General features: G+C 33.2%; 2 protein-coding genes across 2 annotated transcripts; both read right to left on the bottom strand.

The window, feature by feature from the left end:
- Positions 1-13,137: 13,137 nt before the first annotated feature.
- Positions 13,138-16,299, bottom strand: LOC145626660 (guanosine deaminase-like). Its single transcript, XM_081679126.1, has 4 exons — positions 16,098-16,299; positions 14,952-15,142; positions 13,648-13,752; positions 13,138-13,538 (listed from the first exon to the last, which is right to left on the bottom strand). Exons 1-4 carry the CDS (start codon positions 16,111-16,113, stop codon positions 13,353-13,355), a joined length of 498 nt encoding a protein of 165 aa, XP_081535252.1. The 5' UTR covers positions 16,114-16,299; the 3' UTR covers positions 13,138-13,352.
- Positions 16,300-17,252: 953 nt separating this feature from the next.
- Positions 17,253-19,882, bottom strand: LOC145626661 (guanosine deaminase-like). The gene is made up of 4 exons (XM_081679127.1): positions 19,763-19,882; positions 18,756-18,946; positions 17,718-17,822; positions 17,253-17,605 (listed from the first exon to the last, which is right to left on the bottom strand). Exons 1-4 carry the CDS (start codon positions 19,776-19,778, stop codon positions 17,420-17,422), a joined length of 498 nt encoding a protein of 165 aa, XP_081535253.1. The 5' UTR covers positions 19,779-19,882; the 3' UTR covers positions 17,253-17,419.
- Between the last annotated feature and the right edge of the window lie 366 nt (positions 19,883-20,248).

Raw genomic sequence — 20,248 nt, forward strand, 5'->3', positions numbered from 1 at the left:
CTAACAAGTCGTCCTTAATCTCAATAAAATCACCCAAATTTGAGACTAGCGCCTTAACATCCTCATTCGAAGGACAATTAAATGGGAGGTTTTTCAATCGAATCTAGAAAGGGGAGTGAATAAGGGGAATTTTCTCCGGTTGTTCATCCCCTTGTATCTCCTTTAAGACTAACAACATATTGTCAAAGCACCAAGGACGTCCTTTCAACACCTTTTCCTTATCCCGCCAATGGAAGAATTAGAAAGCATATAAATTTGGTCCAAGAACCCTAATTACTAGATTGTTCGCAGGAGTCCATGATTTCTTCATTGTGACCCTAAACGCTTCCACATTATAGGGACGTTCAGTCAAAACCCTCCCAATCAAGAGAAGGTCGAAATTATTCGGTTGATCATTCGATCTCACACCCCCCAAATCTACAACTCCGGCATCATCATCATCAATACGTAATTTCGAGCACTAAGCAATAATCTCCTCTGCCATCACTCTAGGAAACGAGTAATTGGAAGAAGAACCACAGAGAAACGCGGCAGCAAAACCCTTTTTTCAAAGAGCAAAACCCTTTCTTTCGAGGGAGTACTTTGTTTGACACTGTTTCGTAATTTAAGGCTATTCTTTCTGGTTGTTTTGGAAGTAGTCCCAAAGGACACTCTATTTCATTAATTAAAGTCACACTATATCTGCAATCGACAATTAACGACAAATAAAATAGGTTTAATAAAATCGAACAAGAATTAATGAAAAAGGGTTGTTGATTTATTTAGAAATTTTAAATTTTACCACCACACAAAAATCCGAAATTGGTTTTTAACACACACAAAAAAAATAAATAAATAAAATAACACCATACAAAATTCCAAAAAATGGATTTTACCACCACTTAACTTATTTTGTTTAGAAATCCGTTAAGTAGGGTATTAAAGCCACGTGTCGCTTTATTATTGACCAATAAAAGAAAAAAAATAAATAACAAACCTAAATGACAGGCTAAATTCGTATCACCTAATCAAAAATAATTCCTAAATCCTCTAACTAATGTCGATAGGGAAGTAGAGTCGAATCCACAAGGAAACTGGTCTTTCTATTCCTAATTAATTAAAACAATCTAAATTATTAAGCAACAAATTAATAATATGGAAGGAAAAATAAACTACTAAGGTTAAGGGTAGAGATAATCAAGGAAAAAAGGCCTAAGGCATAGGTTCACCAATAAATAATATTTCAGGGTAAAACATAACAATCAATAATTAACATCGCACAATTAACATGATTAACAGGCTCTCGCAATTTATTAATCAACATAGATCTAATAGGCTCTCACAATTTACTAGATCTAAGTTCCTATTGAAAATAGCCTTTAATATCAAATTAACATCTGCTCGATTCATCGATTCAATATTGCTATACTTTTACAAGCAAATCACATCTGCTCGATTCATAATCTGGTTGTAAAGCATTAAAACAATTCAATAAGAAATTATCATGCAACATCAATAATCAACAATAACAAATTATCCCTTGATATTATTTATGGATCCCCATAAACCCTAGAAAGAAAACTACTCAGAAATAATTAAAATTAAACTAATCAAAGCAATTAAACAAGACATGATAAAAAAAAATAATAATAAATAACTGAGATTAAAGTAGAAGGAATCGTTACCAAAGTAATCGAAATTAAGGAGTTGAATTAAGAACAAAATAGAGAACAAAGTTGTAGAGAGAGAAAATAATCTAAGACTAAGTAGAGAGAAAAAGTCTAAGTGAAGAAGTATTAAAACAAAAGGCATTAAATCGTATATACTTCCTCCGTTTCAAGTTACTCGCAACAAAGGAGGGGATTGCGGACTCCTAGGCAAAGGATCCTAAGCTTGATTATTGAAAAATTAGGGATACACTTAAGTACTAATCCAACCCAAAACCAACACCTAGCACCACCACCAACAGTCCACCTAAGCTACCACCAACAGCTAGCACCACCACCAACAGTCCACCTACCACCAACAGCTAGCACCACCACCAACACCTACCACCACCAGTCCACCACCAACAGCTAGCACAACCACCAACACCTACCACCACCAGTCCACCACTGAGCACACCCGAAACCACCCAACACCACCATTTAGCACCACGAAACCACCCACCACCACGAAACCAGCAAACACCAAACCCACTACAATCCACCACCACCCACAACCCTGAACTCAACCCACGAACCCGCCACCACCCACAAATCCATCGAACCCACTACAACCCACCACCACCCATTACAACCGACGAACCCTAGCTAAACTCATAATCCAAAATCCGCCACCACGAATCCACAACCCATCATCTTCACGAATCCACAACCCATCACGACCCACGAATTCGCCACCAACAACGAATCCATAACCCATCACCACCCACGAACCCAAATTTTCGAACCCCACCCACAAACTTAAATTTCGAACCCACCACCACCCCACGTACCTAGATTTCGAACCCAAAACCCACAAGCGAGGGCAACCGACAGCGGCGTGATTTCTGGCGAGTTGTTGCGGTCGAATCGAGGGTAGATCGGTGAAGAAAGAGAGAGAATTTCTGGGTGTGGTGGTGGTGATGGTGGTAGTAGTGGTGAACTGGTGATGGTAGTGGTGGTGGTTGGCAATTGAAAGTGATGATGAATTTAGTTTGGGGGGAATGATTTTGGTGGAAATGATTAAATGTAGAGTTTAAGTTAATGAGATAAAAACAATAGTTTAATTAAGGTGTTTTCTAAATAAAAGTAAGGGTGATTTTGTAAAATCACCCTTAAAAACTTACTAAAAAAGGAAAAAAAACAACTTGTTGCGAGTAATGTGAAACACCCATATTTAGTAATTGTTGCGAGTAATATGAAACGGAGGGAGTATACAAAAATAATTACTCCTAATTAAAACTAAGAAATATCGATGAACAGCACCCCTAAAAATCTCGCGCCCGATCGGGCTCGCCTTTTTTCCAATATATGCGTCTCTCGCGCCCGACCGGGCGCGAACTCGGGCGCAAGGTAATCTTCCTCGCCCGGCCGGGCGCGCCTTCGGGCGGTGCCTATTTTGGCCGGGCCCGGACACTTGGGCAAGCTTGGACTTCTCGATTGGGCTCTGATTCTTCGACCCAATCCGGATTTCCTCTTCGGATCTTGAATACTCGGTCCAAATGCCTCGGAATCTCAAATGCTAAGCCCTTAATCACCGGTTCGATGACTCTAACCGGCCCTGGGCTATAAAAACTGGTCGTGCTCCTCCAATGCTCGTAGTCACTTCATAATATCTCGGAAAAATGCTCCAAAATTGCAAATCCCTACAAAAGTCAACCAAAACTACGAAAACACCAATTAGTAATAAAAGTGGTTCTAAAGAGCCAAAAACACTACCAATTACGACCAAGGGACGGGGTAAAACACTATATAAAATGGACATATCACTAAAACTACCCCAGCCCCACCATCACCATCCCCCAAACCCACCACTGCCCTCCCCAAACCCACCACAGGCGACGCACCCGCACCCCTAACCCACTTGAACCCTCCTCCTGCCGGCTAATTTCGGCCATTTGTGGCCGGATTCGTGGTTGCTTTGGGAAGGAGGGTTTTGGGTTTGGTGGTTTTTGGGAGTGAAACGGCTACGGGAAAGGGAGGGAAGGGTTCAAGTGGGTTGGGGGTGCGAGTGCGTCGCCGGTGGTGGGTTCGGGGAGGGCAGTGGGGTGGGTTGGGTAAGGGCGATGGTGGTGGCTGGGTAGTTTTAGGATTTTTAATTTTAATTTTTTTTAAAACAAATAAAATGGTGACACGTGTTATTGTGGACAACACGTAATGGAATATTGGGACGGAAATCGTTAAGTGGTGGTAATACCCATTTTTTTTTGGAAATTTGTCTGGTGTTAAAATAATTTTTATTAATTGGGGTGTTAAAAACCATTTTCGGGTTTTTGTGTGGTGTTAAAATCTAAAATTTCCATTTATTTATGAAAATGTCATATGATTAACAAAATTTGTTTTTCGCTACAATGAGCTTGTATTTTCAAGACTAGGTGCTCCCTTGGCGATTAATGGCAACACATGTATTTTTCATTGGTTATATTTTTTCTTTAAGGATTCGATATATTTTATTATTTATCTTCCACACTAACCTTATTAGTACTACGGAGTAAAAACAAATTGTTTAAAATTTATTTAACACTAAATGCACTTACATTACTTTTTTTTTTTTTTTTTTATCTTTCATAAATTCTTAATTAAGGTTGGTGTACTTGTAGACACCCATTTGTGTCTCCCCAAAACCAAACCCAGTGATGAGTACATTTCACGTCGAATCATAATCAAATGAAACGAAAGTGTGGAAAGGTCTAGTGTTGCGGAAAGTTTTATTTCTTTTCTTTGCTCCCTGTTTTTGAAAACTTTATTTTAAGAAAACAGCCAATCCAGTTTGGTTGGTCCATGATATGGGTCCAATAGTGGTGTAGTTGGATGGGGCTTGCAAAGACCTTTCCAACGATATATTATAAGCTCAATTCCGATGAATATTGAGGAAGTTATGGCCAATTTACTAAACTGGGCCCGGTTTGAGCTTTATGTGCGGCCCAATGATCTAGGGGAGGGCCTAATATGATTTATCACTCCTAATGCAATTAGGAATGGTTTTAGTCTTCTAGAATATTCTAGAAGGTTCTTTTCATTCCTAATTCAATTAGGACTTTTCAGAGTTTTAATCAAGATCAAATAGCATTTTCGAAGAAATTATATTATTTTATCTTCCAGTACGAGAAATTTATCATATTTTCGAAAACGCGTTGGAATCAAGACTGGCGTCCAACCCCAGGCCTTGGCGCCTGGAACCAGGCTTGGCGCCAGGCGCTAGCCATTGGCGCCTGGCGCTAGCCACTGGTGCCTGGCGCCAGCTAGCCAGGGTTGACGCCAATCCTGTTTTGCGATCTTCAGACTCTGTTTTGTTAAATTATCTTTTTTGGCTAATTTTTTCTATAAATATCGTATCAAAAACTCCGTTTTCATTCAGGAATTCTCATCAACAATTAGTTTTAATTAGCTTTCATCAACAATCATTAATTCTCTAGCATTCAATTCTTTCTTGTTTTTAATACAAAATTCCGCATTCACAAGATCTAGATACACCTAGCCATATTCGAAGTTGCCTTCGCCCTAGACGTGAAAGAAAGAGGTACGAGGCATCCAAGTAAGTACTTTAATGGTTTTAATTGATATTATGATGTAGATATCATGTTTATATTGTTATTATGATTCCTAGTATCATGTCTAGGGTAATTTTAATATTAAGTATGATTAAAAGTACGATGCCTTTTATATTCTTCCTAATATTTATTCATGTTAGTATCATGTTAGGGCTAAAGATTTGATTTTTATTGTTTAGTGACATGCTAGGGTTTGTTATTAATCTTGTTAGTATCATGCCTAGGATCTTGCTATGCTTTAACATGATTTTGATTATTATAATTATGATTGATATTATTGTTATTAATGATGTTGATTATTTATTATGTTGCTTGATACATATTATTTTATATTGTTATTGCTTGATCACACCCTTTATTGCATGTTTAAAGGGAATTTGGTACTTGCAACCACGCTTAATAAGATAATTAATAATCTTGTTAGGTTAATTATGATTATAATTCAAGTGATCGTCAATAATAGTTTGTTTGTGCATTAATATTCAACCAACATAGATTAAACAGGTTTAGGGTTAATCCTATTGATTGCATGTTAGTCAGAAAGCGCACATGAATACGATCAGAATAAAGTAGAGGCCTATTATTAGGGCAGGTTCAATCTCTTTTAGGTTGGATTTGTACCTTCATCCCCGAACCCTTATTTGGTTCATGACCTTATGGAGTTGACGATCTCTTGGATCGTTAAGGGGTGTAACCTTCACCTCGTGAACGGTTTACAAGTTCCTTAAAAACTTGTTGGCGACTCTTTTGCTCTATCTTCTTCCCTTTTGGACGCCATCGTACTTTAGTGTATGATCACAGTGGGGTTCAAGCTAGTGGGATTTTAAAGGCTTGAAATTTATTCCCCACAGTACTAAACTTTATTTTGGGTTTATTTTTATTTTTATTTTGACGATGATTCCCTCGATAAGAGACTTAAAATCCGTTGCAAATTTTCCACTAAAAATTATATTTTTTGATGGATTTAAATTCCGTCAGAAATTCTGAGGGATGTTCAATGGAAATTAAATCCACGGATTTTTATGTCCATCGGAACTTATCCGCCAAAAATCGAATGTTTTCTAGTAGTTATTGCATATTTTAATACCCTCTTTCATATCGCTGTAATTTACGACCTTTTGACGAGGGGTGTATTAATCTATTGTAGCCGTGAACAACAATTTCTGTCTGATTAATCTGATTGTAATAAAAGGATTAACCTCTTTTTCGATTCCACACAAATCTTTATCCATGAAACAACTTTATCCGCAATCCACCAAGCAAGAAAAAAACAAATTCTCCCTCATAAGCTAATAATTAATTACTATTTAAAATTTTTAAAATAATTAATTATGAGGTAATAGCTCAGTTATATGTTAGTTAGCACGTGGTAAACTTAATCTAACCAAAATAGTTCAACACTAAAAAGTAAAAATCTTTATAGTCAACTAAACATTTGCATTTATTTTTTTGAAAATTGGTAGTTAATTAATACATCAATTTAAACATGATGAATGATCAAATTATAAAGCTTCAATTTATGGGATTAAGACCTAAGAAGAGAGTAACCGAGATTGATTTGGTTTCTAAATTGATGTAAGGGGAGAAAATAGTGGATTTGAAGATGGAATTAGAGGGAAACGTTAAAGTCTAGGCCCTACTAAAGAATTCAATTTGTATTGATAAGTGATGGCAATTCCAACTTTTAATTTTTCTTTTTGGTAGTAAAATAAAAAATTTATTTGTTTAAATTGCGTGGTAAAAGAATATTTTTTTTTTTTGGTGTTTTAAGTTAAAGCAACCCTTTTTTTTCTTAGAAAAGTTTTGTCTTCTTTCATCTCTAACTTACCTAAAAGCTATTATTTTAAATAATGGTTTTCAAGAATTTAAGATTGAAAATCACTACTTTAATCTATTGTCAATCTGGGAAAAAAATTTCCTAATTGTTGATGTAGATGATGGATTGGAAAAATGCTTTTAAAAAAAAAAGGACCATATGTGTGAAATTGGAGCATTGTCTAGCAATATATTATTGAGGGAAAGCATCCAATTATTGGCAACATTTAACATGTTGAAGTGAAATAAAAATGAATTATGGTTTTTAAATGAAATATCATTCAATATGATATTATTAGCTTTTTTTTTCGATATGGTTTATAAAATATAACTTTTCATTAATTTTTATTAACAAGTAGTTAAAGATATTAATTTCCTTCAAAAAAATTATTAATAGTCCAAATCATACTACAAAAATAATAAAAAGTCAAATGTAGAATTTATTATGGGATGGAGAGAGTAACCAATAGGACTTTAATTAAATTAGCCCTTGCTTTTTAGAGGCATATTTCAAAAATACTCCATGTTGTTTTAATTCAGTTTCGCAAAGCGTAATTAAGTCCCAAGCTTACCTTAAGAAATTGATTTTATTTGTTCTCCCTATATGGCCATAAATCATAGTAAAAAGGAAATATATTATTTTTCCTTATAAAGGAAAGGCAAAGATTTATTATTTCTAGTTTATAAGAAAAAAAATGGATTGTCAATAATTATTACTATGACTTTAATCTAGCAAAGAAGAGGAAAGCCGAAATTGAATTTAGGGGAAGCCCTGGCCTTGATCTCCTTACTCATGGAATGAGTCAAATTGACTAAACCATGTAAATCCTTGTACTTTTACCCTCGCCTCCTACTCTTATCAATATAAGTATTCTTGTTGCCTTTGTTTTGTTAGTTTCAAACACTAAAACTATTGTTCAAAATAAGAATTGATATCAGAGAGAAGTTCAAGTTAATAAATTGAGGTTTCATTTTCTCAAATCTTGAGTTGTCATCATGTCAACAACAAAATTTGATATTGAGAAGTATGATAGATCAGTCAATTTTGCTATATGGAAATTGAAGATGAAGGCTATCTTGGTTCATAACGGTTATTACAAGGCTCTTGATGGTGTTTCTAAGAAGCCGAAGACTATGACCATGGAGGAGTGGGAAGAGATTGATTTGAAGGCTCTTTCAGCAATACAACTTTGTCTCTCTAATGAAATTCTGAGAGAAGTTGCCGATGAAACTTCTGCACTAGGTTTGTGGATGAAGTTAGAGTCCTTATACATGACAAATAGCATTACCAACCGTCTAATCCTCAAAAGTAGACTTCATGATCTACGTTTGGAAGAAGGTAACTCCCTTAAGCCTCATTTAGATGAGTTTTTTTTCTATATTAACGGATTTACAAAAAATCAATGTATCAATGGATGATGAAGATTTGGCTATTAAGTTGTTGTGCTCTTTGCCACCATCATACAAACAATTTCGTGATACCATGATACGTAGTAAGAACATTTTGAGCGTGAATGATGTTACTAATGCCCTTATCCAAAGAGACATAAAAGATAGTAAAATTCTTAAGTCAGGTACTCCTCAAAATGATGTTTTGGTTGTCAAAGATAGATTTTTGGAAAATGAAACACCTGATAGTGGCAAGAATGTTAATATGCACAATGTTTGTAACTATTGTCATGCCAAAGGACATATCAAATATACGTGTTGGAAGTTAAGGAAAAAGGAACAATCTAGAGGTGGTAAATCTGGAAAAGAAGATGGCAATATTGCCAATGCAAATCCTGGTATCGTTAGCACAAGTTTTGATGGTGGACTACCATAGGTTACAAATTTCAGTTTTGGTTTCTACAATATAATTCCAATTTGTTGCATTTGAGGAATTTAGATACATAAAAGAGAAAGTGATCTTTCTCTCTCTATATCTTTAGTTTTACCTAAGATGTATTTTGTAATAATAGACTTGCAATAATCTTATTTTGCATAATAACAAATTTTTTTTGGTCATACTTTATTTATCATCGCGACTTTTGGTACTTATTGTGTTTGTGAATACATTTATGTGCATTAAAGTTTGTTGTATTAATATTATTATCATTAAAACTCATAGGGACAACATGCTAATGCCATGTGTCACCTTTATTTATTATTCTATCCGCTCTATCAATATTGCAACAATGAACTTATTGCACTATTCATCACTCTTAGCTTGTTTGACCATATAATATGATTTATACGTTAAACAAAATATAGTTATGTGAGATCTTGTTGGATTCATTTCATAAAATACTTTTACAATATCAACTTTTTATAATTTTTACTCTTATACAATTATAGATATTTAGCATATAAAATGTGCTTTGTGATACGTGGTTTCATCCTTGTTGCAATATTAATAGAATGGAGGAAGTATTTGGTTCCACATGTGCGTCATGTCTATCATGTCATCTTATGAGTACCACCCTTCGCTCACCGTACTAAATTGTAATAATGTGTAATTAATTTAAAAAATTCTTTATTGGAGTAACTTTAATCCTCTATAATAATGTAAAATTTATTTTAAAATTAAAATTCTTTATTAATATAACCTCTATATCTAAATTTGACATATTTTATATGTTAATGGAAGATAATATATATTTTTATATTTTCACCCACTTATTAATCTTGTTCAACATTAACCTTTCTCATTAATTTTGATCAAACTTATTAATTTACGATGTATCGGGGCATTGCTCGGGCCAATAACTAGTTTTTATATATTAGGAAAGCAATAATAGTGGAGATGAATGATTTTTTTGGTTAATTGTGTTATTTTTGCACTATATTATGAATGGCAGTGTTGTGGTAGTTAATTTAATCTTAGTTTTTAATTTGAAAATTGATTTATGCTAAAGGTTTTATGTTTGAAAATTGATTGATAATAAGAAATTCTAATGATAGGAAATCCACTGTCTATGCTTTGATCAATTTTGAGTGCGAAGGATGTTAGGCATCCATGCTGCCGTGCCCTAAGTCAATGTAACTTTAAATAATGGCGGAATTAGAACATTCAAATCAGATAGACAAAAAGGTATCACATAATTTGACAAAAAAAGTTTAAAAAAATTACTTGACCAATAAATAGTTAAATAATTATCCAAGATACTTGGTCATATAATCCAAATTAAAATAATAAAAATTACATAAATCAAGCACTTTTGTTGGAGGAAAGTTATGGCTAGCTTTTTGGTTGGAAAGTTTTTTATTAAAAAATATAAGTTCTCCTCACCGCATTTCTTTAATTTAGGGGATAATAATCCATTATGTTCATTATTATTTCTCTCAGATCATGAGGAAGAAACTCAACATCACATATCAATTCTTCATCTTCCCATGGTACATTACTAGTACTTATTTTCAAATCATTTTCTTGAGTTAAAATAATCATTTAATTTTCTTCGGATTTCATTCATTAAAATGTGAATTGTCAAAGATTGCTTGTGTAGTTTTCTAGTTGCCTTGGACTTATTTGAATTAAAGGGACACTTGAAATCTTGTCTTAATTAAATTGAAAATTTTGAATCAATAATTCAATTAAATTATCAAACAACTTAACACAATCAACAATTTAACATTTGAACAACCGTAACATTCTAGCAAACTAACGAATTTCTATAATTCTATTTAAAACAAGTGTGAAAAATTTACATGTTAACAAAACAACTCAAGTGATACAAACTATCCATATAAAATGGTATCATTCAAACAATTAGAAATTGAGATTTAAACAATTAAACTTAAAGATTAAAAATATAATTTCGCTAATATAATTTTTTAAGTGGGGTGACAGTTGTTCCCCCTTGTCCCCTTCTCCCTCCGCAAGCTTTATAGATAATCAAATTGTTGAGGAAGCCCTCATTATCATCACCTTGAGAAACAAAATTTGTTTATCAAAATAGCAAAATGGTAAATAACTCAACAAAAAAATTCTACCCATATAATGACATTTTTGTAATTATATCAACAATTATGGCACCCAATTTTAATAAAAAGTTGTTAATTTTTTACACTTTTACCATTTGTTTATCAAGGTGATAAACTTGTATTTTCTTATTGTTTAGTAATCCTCAAAATGGGTGTTGTCTATATGCATATTAAGATTTTAAGAGGAGGTAAATGTAGGAGAGAAGATAAATTAACACCAACAATGCCATTTATGGTGTCATTTACTGATTTAGGCCCTGTTCATTTCACCTTAAAAAATTCATCATATATTTAATATATAAAGCTAAATTTTTTGTCATGTCACGAAGCAGCAACACTTGGCATTCCAAATTTTCACCAAGTGTCACCACGTTGGATAGATTTAAATAGATTTTATAGAAAAGTTAGTTTAGAATTCTATTTTGGATATAATTTTAGAATAAAATTGTTAGTTTAGAGTTTTATTTTCAATAAAATACCTATATTTCAGATGTACAAATAGAATTATAATTTTATTCAAAAAAATATTAGATTATAATTCTCAAAAATTATTATATAAATTTATTTTTTATATCATAATTTTTTACACTTTTACCATTTGTTTATCAAGGTGATAAACTTGTGTTTTCTTATTGTTAAGTGTTGAAACTTAAAGGTTTTGATGATGATGAAATTAAACTAAAGCAAACTCAACTAATAAAGGTTTATAAGTGTTTGACTAGTACAGGTGAAGTTGACCTTGGAGGTGGAAAAATAACTTGGACTATGAAGACATGAAGAGTCTTTTAACGTAAAGTCAAACAATATAGAAGAAGAGTTCTCTAACAATGCAAGAACGGAGTTCCTTAACAGGAATGTTCCCTAACAGGAACTTGGAGGATGCAAGCTGAAGACCGTAAGTTCTGGAAGGAACTTAGTCTGCGAAGTTCCAATTGAAGGCCGAAGAACGAGTGACAGTAGGAACTTGTTCCTGGTCTACGTGAAGCCCAAGTAACTCTGGATTACAGAAACGCGGCACATCGATATTAATTTAGTAGTTAAGATTTTATCTTCTAGATTTATTGTTAAATATGTTAAGTAGATATGCACGAAATTTATTAGAAGCGTGACAAGATAATTGGCAAATATAATTAAAACGGAAAAAGATAAAAGATAGATTTAAGAAAAGATTTTCGAATTGTTTTGTTTCTTAAAATCAGTTTTAACAAAAGATTTTATTCGTTTTGCTAAAACTTATTTTATCTTATTTTCCGAAATAGATTTTCTTCTAAAAAGATTTACTTAAAATTATATTTTGTGATTTAGTTAATTTAATTTATTTATCTTTTGAAAAACCCTACTAGATATACAAGTTAATCTTGTATAAATAGTAGAGATCACCTCTTCATAAGTTTTTGCGAGTTTTGCGTGAAGAATCTCTGAGCTTAATTTGTGTAAGTTTGCCAAGCTTTAATCTTGTCATATTAGTTTCGGGTTTCGTGCATTGCTTGCCTAACATATTCTAGGTGTTATAGTTTCTGTAATTGGTTGGGTTATTGGGTGTGGGTGTACAAAATTTATATTGCATACAGGTTATATGGCTTTGAGTGCAAGAACTGTGTAGTAGTACTGTGAGAGTACGAGAGAATTCAAGTTGGGAACTTGAATTGGGTAGGATAGAGTCCTACTGTGTGGCAAGTTCTAATTGGAACTTGTGAGTAAAGGTCTGTCTTATAATAGGTTTATAACTTGGTGTCTGCCCTATTATAGTGGATTGGTTTTTGTGTTGAAATCCCTTAGAAGGGTTGAGGTAATACTTCCAGTTGGGCCCTGGAAGGTTTCCTCGTAAAATTCTGTGTGCATTGCAAAGTTCCTTTTATTTTCCGTGTTTTAATTTGCAAAAGTAGTCACTAGGAACTTACCTACAATTCACCCCCCTTCTTATAGTGTTCGTTTCAACTAACATTAAGTAATCCTCAAAATGATGTTGTCTATACGCATATTAAGTTTTTAAGAGGAGGTAAATGTAGGAAAGAAGTTATATTAACACCAACAATGTCACTTATGGTGTCATTTACTAATTTAGACTAAGCTAGTTGTGAAATTGTGATGATTGACCATTTTAGCACTTAAGATTAAGGTAATTATTAAAGAAAAATAAGATATTAAAAACTGAATTCGTCCTATAAATATAACACCTTTAATCTAAAATAATATTACAAATCATTTCATATTAATTATGCCTTCTTACAAAAATGTGTTTTCATGCATGGGATCAAATTCAGATAGATGGTTTTCCTGGAATAATGTGAGCAAGTCCCAGCATATATTGATTGATTATTGCTGTATTTTTATTTTCTTAAGCATTAGATTTAGGAAATTTCTCAAATATTTCCTCGGCGATGATAACCAAATTGTGCTCAGCTTGTTTGATCTCGAGGTCAGCTGCTGTCTGATAAACTCCGGTGCCCCTCAATGCATCAGAAATGGGAGATCTATAACCCATTGCTCTAGCAGTGTCAGCTTTTGCTCCATAGATTACTCTCTGTTAATAAAATGCAAGCGTTTAAAACATTATTATCAAGAACAAAGATCAGCAAGAATCTGGGCATAATCATCAGAAATAAGTGGTATTCATAAACATTACTACAAACCTTAATTCCTGAAATCTGTATCGCGCTAAAGCACATTGAACATGGCTCACAAGAAGCGTACATTTCACAATCTGACAACTCAATTCGATTGAGTTTATTACATGCCTGAAAAAACCAATGTTGTGAAAAATAAAAAGGGAGGTCACAACTGAAAACAAATACAACTAGCAGAGGATTCACTTGGCTACACTTATTTGAAGCAGACTAAAAAAATTTACAGATTGCCTCCTAATAAGATATACTGTTAACCGAAAATGATTTAAGGAAAAAAAAACTGAAACAAGGCCTGATATAGATGACAGAAACTTAAACCAGGAACTGATAATCAAACTATACCAAATGAGGCCTCAAAAAATCATCTGAGCTCTGGATTATAATCAACTACTAGTCTCCGTTTCACTAATTTGTACAACCATATGGTTACACATTTCCAAGATACTCAGAAAAAGAACCCTGAGTATTACAGCATTAGCCAATTCAACCAAGAGGGATTGCCCATTTGCCCTATGGTTTATGAATTCCCTTGTCACACAAATTCAGTTTTAATTTATTACAGTACTATCCAACCAAGATGGAAGAATGATACGAATTATAACATAACCATAAGGCCGTTTTAGAGTTATACAAGTACAAAGAGAAGTAGAAAGTGCAGAGGAAAACTATAATTTCTTGATCAAATTGCAATAAGATAGAAATTAGGCTAACAGAATGAAATAGCATATTAATCACAGAATCAGCAACTAAATTCGAGAAGTGTCAGGTGTAGAAACAGCACTAGTGCAACAGGCAATTGTGAAAGCCAAAAACTTATTTTATAGGCATATTGGGTTTGTTGGAGCAAAGAAGATTCTAATTAGCACAAACATCTCATTAACGTTCCATCCCTAACTAAAGCATCTTTGACAAAACAAAAAGAGATAAATTAAGCTTGAATAATAAGGCAAAAGGAACCTGAAGATGCCCTAGCTTGTCATTCAAGATACAGTAACAAACTAACAACTTAATGCATAGCAACCTCAAAACTGTCTATTCTATTCAACAACCCGGAAGAAACATAAGAATTGAAGTACAAGAGATGCAGTTGATCGAACTTATTCACAAAGAAATAAATCGAAACTTTAATTTTCCTAAACAAATATTAAGAGACCATATAACATAGCTAAAAAATAAATGATGTTTTATATCGAAACTTTTCCTAAACATATAGTACTTGTTGCAGTAAATCAATGTCCTAAGCAATGAGTTTCATTCTGTATGTAGCAAATTAATGCAAGCACGAATAACTACGAATCTAGTAATTTAACCTCTCTTATGGCTATGACCTCTGCGTGTGCAGTTGGGTCATTGTACTTCCGCGACATGTTGTGACAGCTGACAATTACTTGATCATCACAAACAATAACAGCACCAAAAGGAGCCCCATGTCCACATTGAACTCCCTTATAAGATTCTTCAATTGCTTTTGTCAACAGTTTGTCATCTCTATCTTTTATAGCTGTTTAGACAGTCCAAATATGAGAAGGAAACAATATAATTAGCAGTAAGTCATACACTGGGTACTATTACACAAAAGGCGGATTAACTTAATCCCCTTCGTCCAAACATACAACTATATTATAGTAACGGTTTATGATTTGATTTCCTCTTATGTTACTATTTAATTAAGAGATGCTAGAAGATGAAAACAGAATTGCTGTGAGCGAGTACAGTCCAAATACTAGAAAGGGAACCTTATAATGAAAATGTTTTACATCAAACCAAACGGGGTTAATGAAAAACATATATTCAAGGGAAACCACGACACTTGCAAGATAGTTTTCTTTTGTTTGGTTTTTACAAGAAAAGTTAAAGAGAAATTAAAACAGGTTTGAAAAAATGTGGGAATGGATGAGAGGAAAGTAAAATGGAAATAAGAAGGGAGAAAAACTTAGCTTCTCTTGTTTTGGAAAGGAAAATGTTTTCCACCATTGGAAAAATTATTTTACGCTCCTTCACAAACCAAACATAGGGAAATGGAACGTAATGGGAAAATCATTTTCCATGAAAACATTTTACATCATACCAAACGGGGCCTAAGGGATGTGTAGAAGCTAAAATCGGTGATGACAGGGGAAATTCCTAAAGTTGAGCAAATAGTAAGAGGGAAAAAAGACCACTGCCATTAGATTGGCTTAAATCACAATTAATAAATATTAGTACATGAATTATGTAGCTTGCAGTAAGCATCTTAACATATAACATGTTCAATACTAATAGTATATACACTGATGCATACTTGAGACAAAGTATAGAGTCTGAGTAACAACTAACTTTGGGTAATAAAAGGGAACACAAATAAACTAGTCAATAAAGTGAACACAAATAACTTAATCAATTACAATATAGTCAAATTGAAATTAATTCAGGCAAAATAGGATCATTAATAAAAGGGCTAAAAGTTAGAGACATACCATTAGCATCCTCCATGAATTGAATTGAGCTTAAGAATGAGTAAAAGTCCAAGATATATTGGAGAAAGTGTGGAATGGAATTGACACAGTACAAATATTTTAAGAATGGAGTATTTGTCAAACATGTAGCTGGACCTTTAATTATTGGAATGTTATCCTCAATATTCAATAATGCTGATAAATGACCCTATTCCACAAATACAATCTCTTTTTTTTTTTTTTTTCCAATCTATTATTCATGGGTTCAAGGAGATTTAAAAAAAAAAAAAGTACAGCAATAACCACTACTTGAAGTAACAGTCATCTTCAAGTAAAGGTTTTCAAGTATGAAAAAATTGCTACTTCAAATTTCGTGTACTGATAAAAAATAATTCCTTCTACCAAGGTAATAAAATGTAAAAAAGGATGATATTTTTGAAATTTGAGCAATTTCTAGCATTTTTGGGGAAAAATGTTTAATTATTGGTCACTTAACTTAGTGAAATAAAATTTAAAACTTCTTCTATAAATTTTCATTTACGTATATTGATGCAAATCTTAAACCGTATTTATCTTTAATATCACACTAGCAAAAGTTATAAAAGTTGGATTTTAATAATGGGAAGGGAGTAGTTTTTATTAGTAAGCAATTAAACATATTAATGGTCAAAATCATACCAAGAAAAATACAATAATAAAAAGTCGAATGTAACGGTAATTTTGGGACGGAGGGAGTCATTAAGGTCCTGTTCTCATTGACTGAACTCAGCTGAACTGAACTGAGCTGAGCTGAACTGAAATGAATATTTTATAAGAGAAAGAAATTAGGAGCTGAACTGAATTGAATTGAATTTCAACGTATGAGAATAGGCCCTAACAAGACTCTCAAAACCATTAGTCTTTGTTCTTTTAATGGTATATTTCAAAATTTCATTTCAATTCAACTTTGTTAAGCTCAATCAAGTTCAATTTAGCTCCATTAAATTCTATTCAATTAAGTCAAGTTTAGTTCAACTCCATTCAGTTTTGTCCATTTCAGTTATGTTCATTTATATTCAATTAAGTCAAGTTTAGTTCAGCTCCTTTCAGTTTTGTCCATTTCAATTATGTTCATCTCTAGTAGTAGTAGTAGGACGAGGAGGAAGAGGTGGTGGTAAACTAAACAAAGGCTTAAACTTACATAAAGAAATTGATTATATTAGTTCAATTAAAGCCATAAAAGACTCCTTTGTATAATTCATGAACATCTTCATTGAAGATAATAAAGTTCTTAATCCCCACATTGGTGGAGAAATGGAGTCATTTTACAAAATTCGAAAATTGACTGACTGCTGTACTTATTATTAAGCACTGGATTTAGGAAATTTCTCAAATACTTGTTCAGCAATGATGGCTAGATTGCCATCAGCTTGTTTGATCTCGATGTCAGTCGTCGTTTGATAAACTCCAGTGCCCCTCAATGCATTAGAAATGGAAGCTTTATAGCCCTTTGCTATCGAAGCTTCAGCTTTAGCACCATACATTAACCTCTGTTCAAGTATAATAACTTAATAAGTTTTTTGAAATATGACAGGCTATAAAGATCAGCAACCTGGGCATAGTCATCAGAATTAAGTAATGTTCATAGACATTAAAACTAACCTTAATTCTCGAAAGTTGTATAGCGCCAAAGCACATTGAACATGGCTCACAAGATGCATACATTTCACAATCTGACAGCTCAATTCGATCAAGCTTATTACATGCCTGAAATAATCAATCTAATTAAAAAAAAATGAAGTATCTGATGATCATGATTTATTGACATGTTATAGTTCAAACTGCAAAGTTTGTAACTCGCAAATCCTATCACAGAGAAGAATACCACAATAATCCTTAAAGATCACGACGTCCACTTTTGGCTCAGAATTTCAAACTGACTTCAGTACAGTCTCAGGAGCATTACCCAACAAAATTCTGGTATATAATGGACATCTAGCCTCCCCTTTTTTCTCATTTGTACAATTGGTAAGGTTACAATGTTACATGCATATATCTATACTATAATCCTCAAAATAGGCCTTGAGTGATTGAAAGTGCTGTATAACTTCTACTAACACACATGTCATGAAACTTAAGATGTGTAGAAATCTAATGAACGATAATGTAAATTTCAATAAATTAGCATACAGTTACAGGATTACAGCTTCAGAATTATACAGCACATCAATCCTTGTATTACTAACTAAATTCACGAAGTTTCTAATGATAGAAATAGCACAAGAGCAACAAGTAAATGTGATAAAGCCAAAACTTGTTTAGAAGTCAATTTGAAAGGCATATTTGCTTGTTGGAGCACAGGACAGTTCACTAAGACAAAACACATAGCAGAATTCAGTAAACACAAACATCAAATCGAGTACTCTGCAGTATTTTCTTAGCCCTATTGTAATGAACCTCAGTCGTGACACTCAAGATAAATAAAAGCAATCAACAGCCTTTAAAGTTTGAATTATCCACTCTATTCAAACACTGAGTGGATATATTGTAGCACAAGATATACAGTTGAACGAATTCACAGAAGATAGACACACATTGATCATACAAATCCATAAAACCTGTCAAACAAATATCACTGATTTGCTTTAGTCAATGTCCTAAGCAATGAGGTCCATTGTGTAGCAGAGCTAGTAATCTAACCTCTCTTATAGCCGTGGTCTCTGCGTGTGCAGTTGGGTCTTTGTTTTTCGACACCATGTTGTGACAGCTGACCACTACTTCGTCGTTACAAACAATAACAGCACCAAAGGGGCGCCCATGTCCACATTCCACCCCCTTGTAAGCTTCCTCTATTGCTTTTGTCAAGAATTTCTCATCTCTATCCTGTACAGCTGCATAGGCAGTCCAAATTGGATTTTTTAAAAAAAAAAAAAAATACATTACATTTAGCATTGTTGATCGTGGCATTAAAATGCGGGTCCCATAAATGTTGACTTATTTACAATAATGTCATACTGGCTAGGATGTTTTGTTGATTTATTTACGAAAATGCCACTAAATAAACAATTTTTGTTATCACGAAGATTAATTTGTATTTTCCCTGTACATATCATCATACAAATTTTCAACTCAATTTTGACTTCATACTGACAAGATCACAAGAATCATATAGTGAATACTATCAAGATTAGGATTAGCCCAACTATTATTAAACATGTCATACTTTTATTAAAATACCATTAGGTTGAATCTATTGTTACTCGGACTCAAGTACTTGTGCTGGACTGGTAAGTGCGTAAGTATTTGACTTGGCTAATGGTTATATTGTGAAAATATTTCATGATTTTGGCTTTAAAATAAATGTTGAAATGTCATGTTAGAGTGTCGAGGATCCAACACGGGTAATAGAGATGTCACATTACTCACACAGGTTGGAAGAATCTCAGGATAATTTCTAGATTGAGTGAGTGGACAAGCAAGCAATCAGCTATCTCAATCACTGATTAAAGCGGGTAAATGCAAATGACTACTAAATCATTCATATATGACTAACACAGAACATCAGAACAAATAATTCAGTACCCACTAAAATTCAATAAAAAGTTGATCAATTATTAGGTCCAATTGAATTTCAGGAAAACAGGATTTTAAATGAGCAGAATAAGAAAACAAAGGAAAATAAAAAGGGCAAAAATTTAGAGACATACTATTAGGATACTCCATGATTTGAATGCAGATCAACAATGAACAGAATTCTGAGTATTCAGAAATTGGGACATAAACATAGAGAAAGTGTTGAATGGAAGAATTAATATGTCCCAAACATCTTTTACGGGTAAATTCAAGTTTATCTCTGAGATAAATCTGTGAATATATCTCCTCTCACAACTTATTCATTTTCTTTTATTATTTAAATGATAAAATGAAAATAATAAAGTGGCACAGAGATCAATGCATAAAGTTGTGAGGAGAGATAAACTGAAATGTTAATCTCCGAGATTAACTGGGGCTCCCTCATCTTTTACAGCCTGTTTGTTTGCTGGGATAATAATTGATTAAAAATAGTTGTATTGTGTAACGACTGTAACCTGGTGTTTATGTTTGCATTAAAAAAATACTCAACACATCACACATGTTTCAATGTTTGTTACCTCTATATTTTAGGTGTCAGTTGATCGCCATGGGAATTTACT

The sequence above is a fragment of the Chenopodium album genome, chromosome 4, assembly GCF_948465745.1.
Source record: "Chenopodium album chromosome 4, dcCheAlbu1.1, whole genome shotgun sequence".
Taxonomy (NCBI): domain Eukaryota; kingdom Viridiplantae; phylum Streptophyta; class Magnoliopsida; order Caryophyllales; family Amaranthaceae; genus Chenopodium; species Chenopodium album.

What these genes read in the sequence shown, in the direction of transcription:
- LOC145626660 (XM_081679126.1), bottom strand. An exon ending in AGGTCATAGCCATAAGAGAG is followed by an intron (nt 13,753 to 14,951) that starts GTTAAATTACTA and finishes TGGTTTTTTCAG; the next exon opens with GCATGTAATAAACTCAATCG. An exon ending in TACAGATTTCAGGAATTAAG is followed by an intron (nt 13,539 to 13,647) that starts GTTTGTAGTAAT and finishes TTTTATTAACAG; the next exon opens with AGAGTAATCTATGGAGCAAA.
- LOC145626661 (XM_081679127.1), bottom strand. An exon ending in AGACCACGGCTATAAGAGAG is followed by an intron (nt 17,823 to 18,755) that starts GTTAGATTACTA and finishes TGATTATTTCAG; the next exon opens with GCATGTAATAAGCTTGATCG. An exon ending in TACAACTTTCGAGAATTAAG is followed by an intron (nt 17,606 to 17,717) that starts GTTAGTTTTAAT and finishes ATACTTGAACAG; the next exon opens with AGGTTAATGTATGGTGCTAA.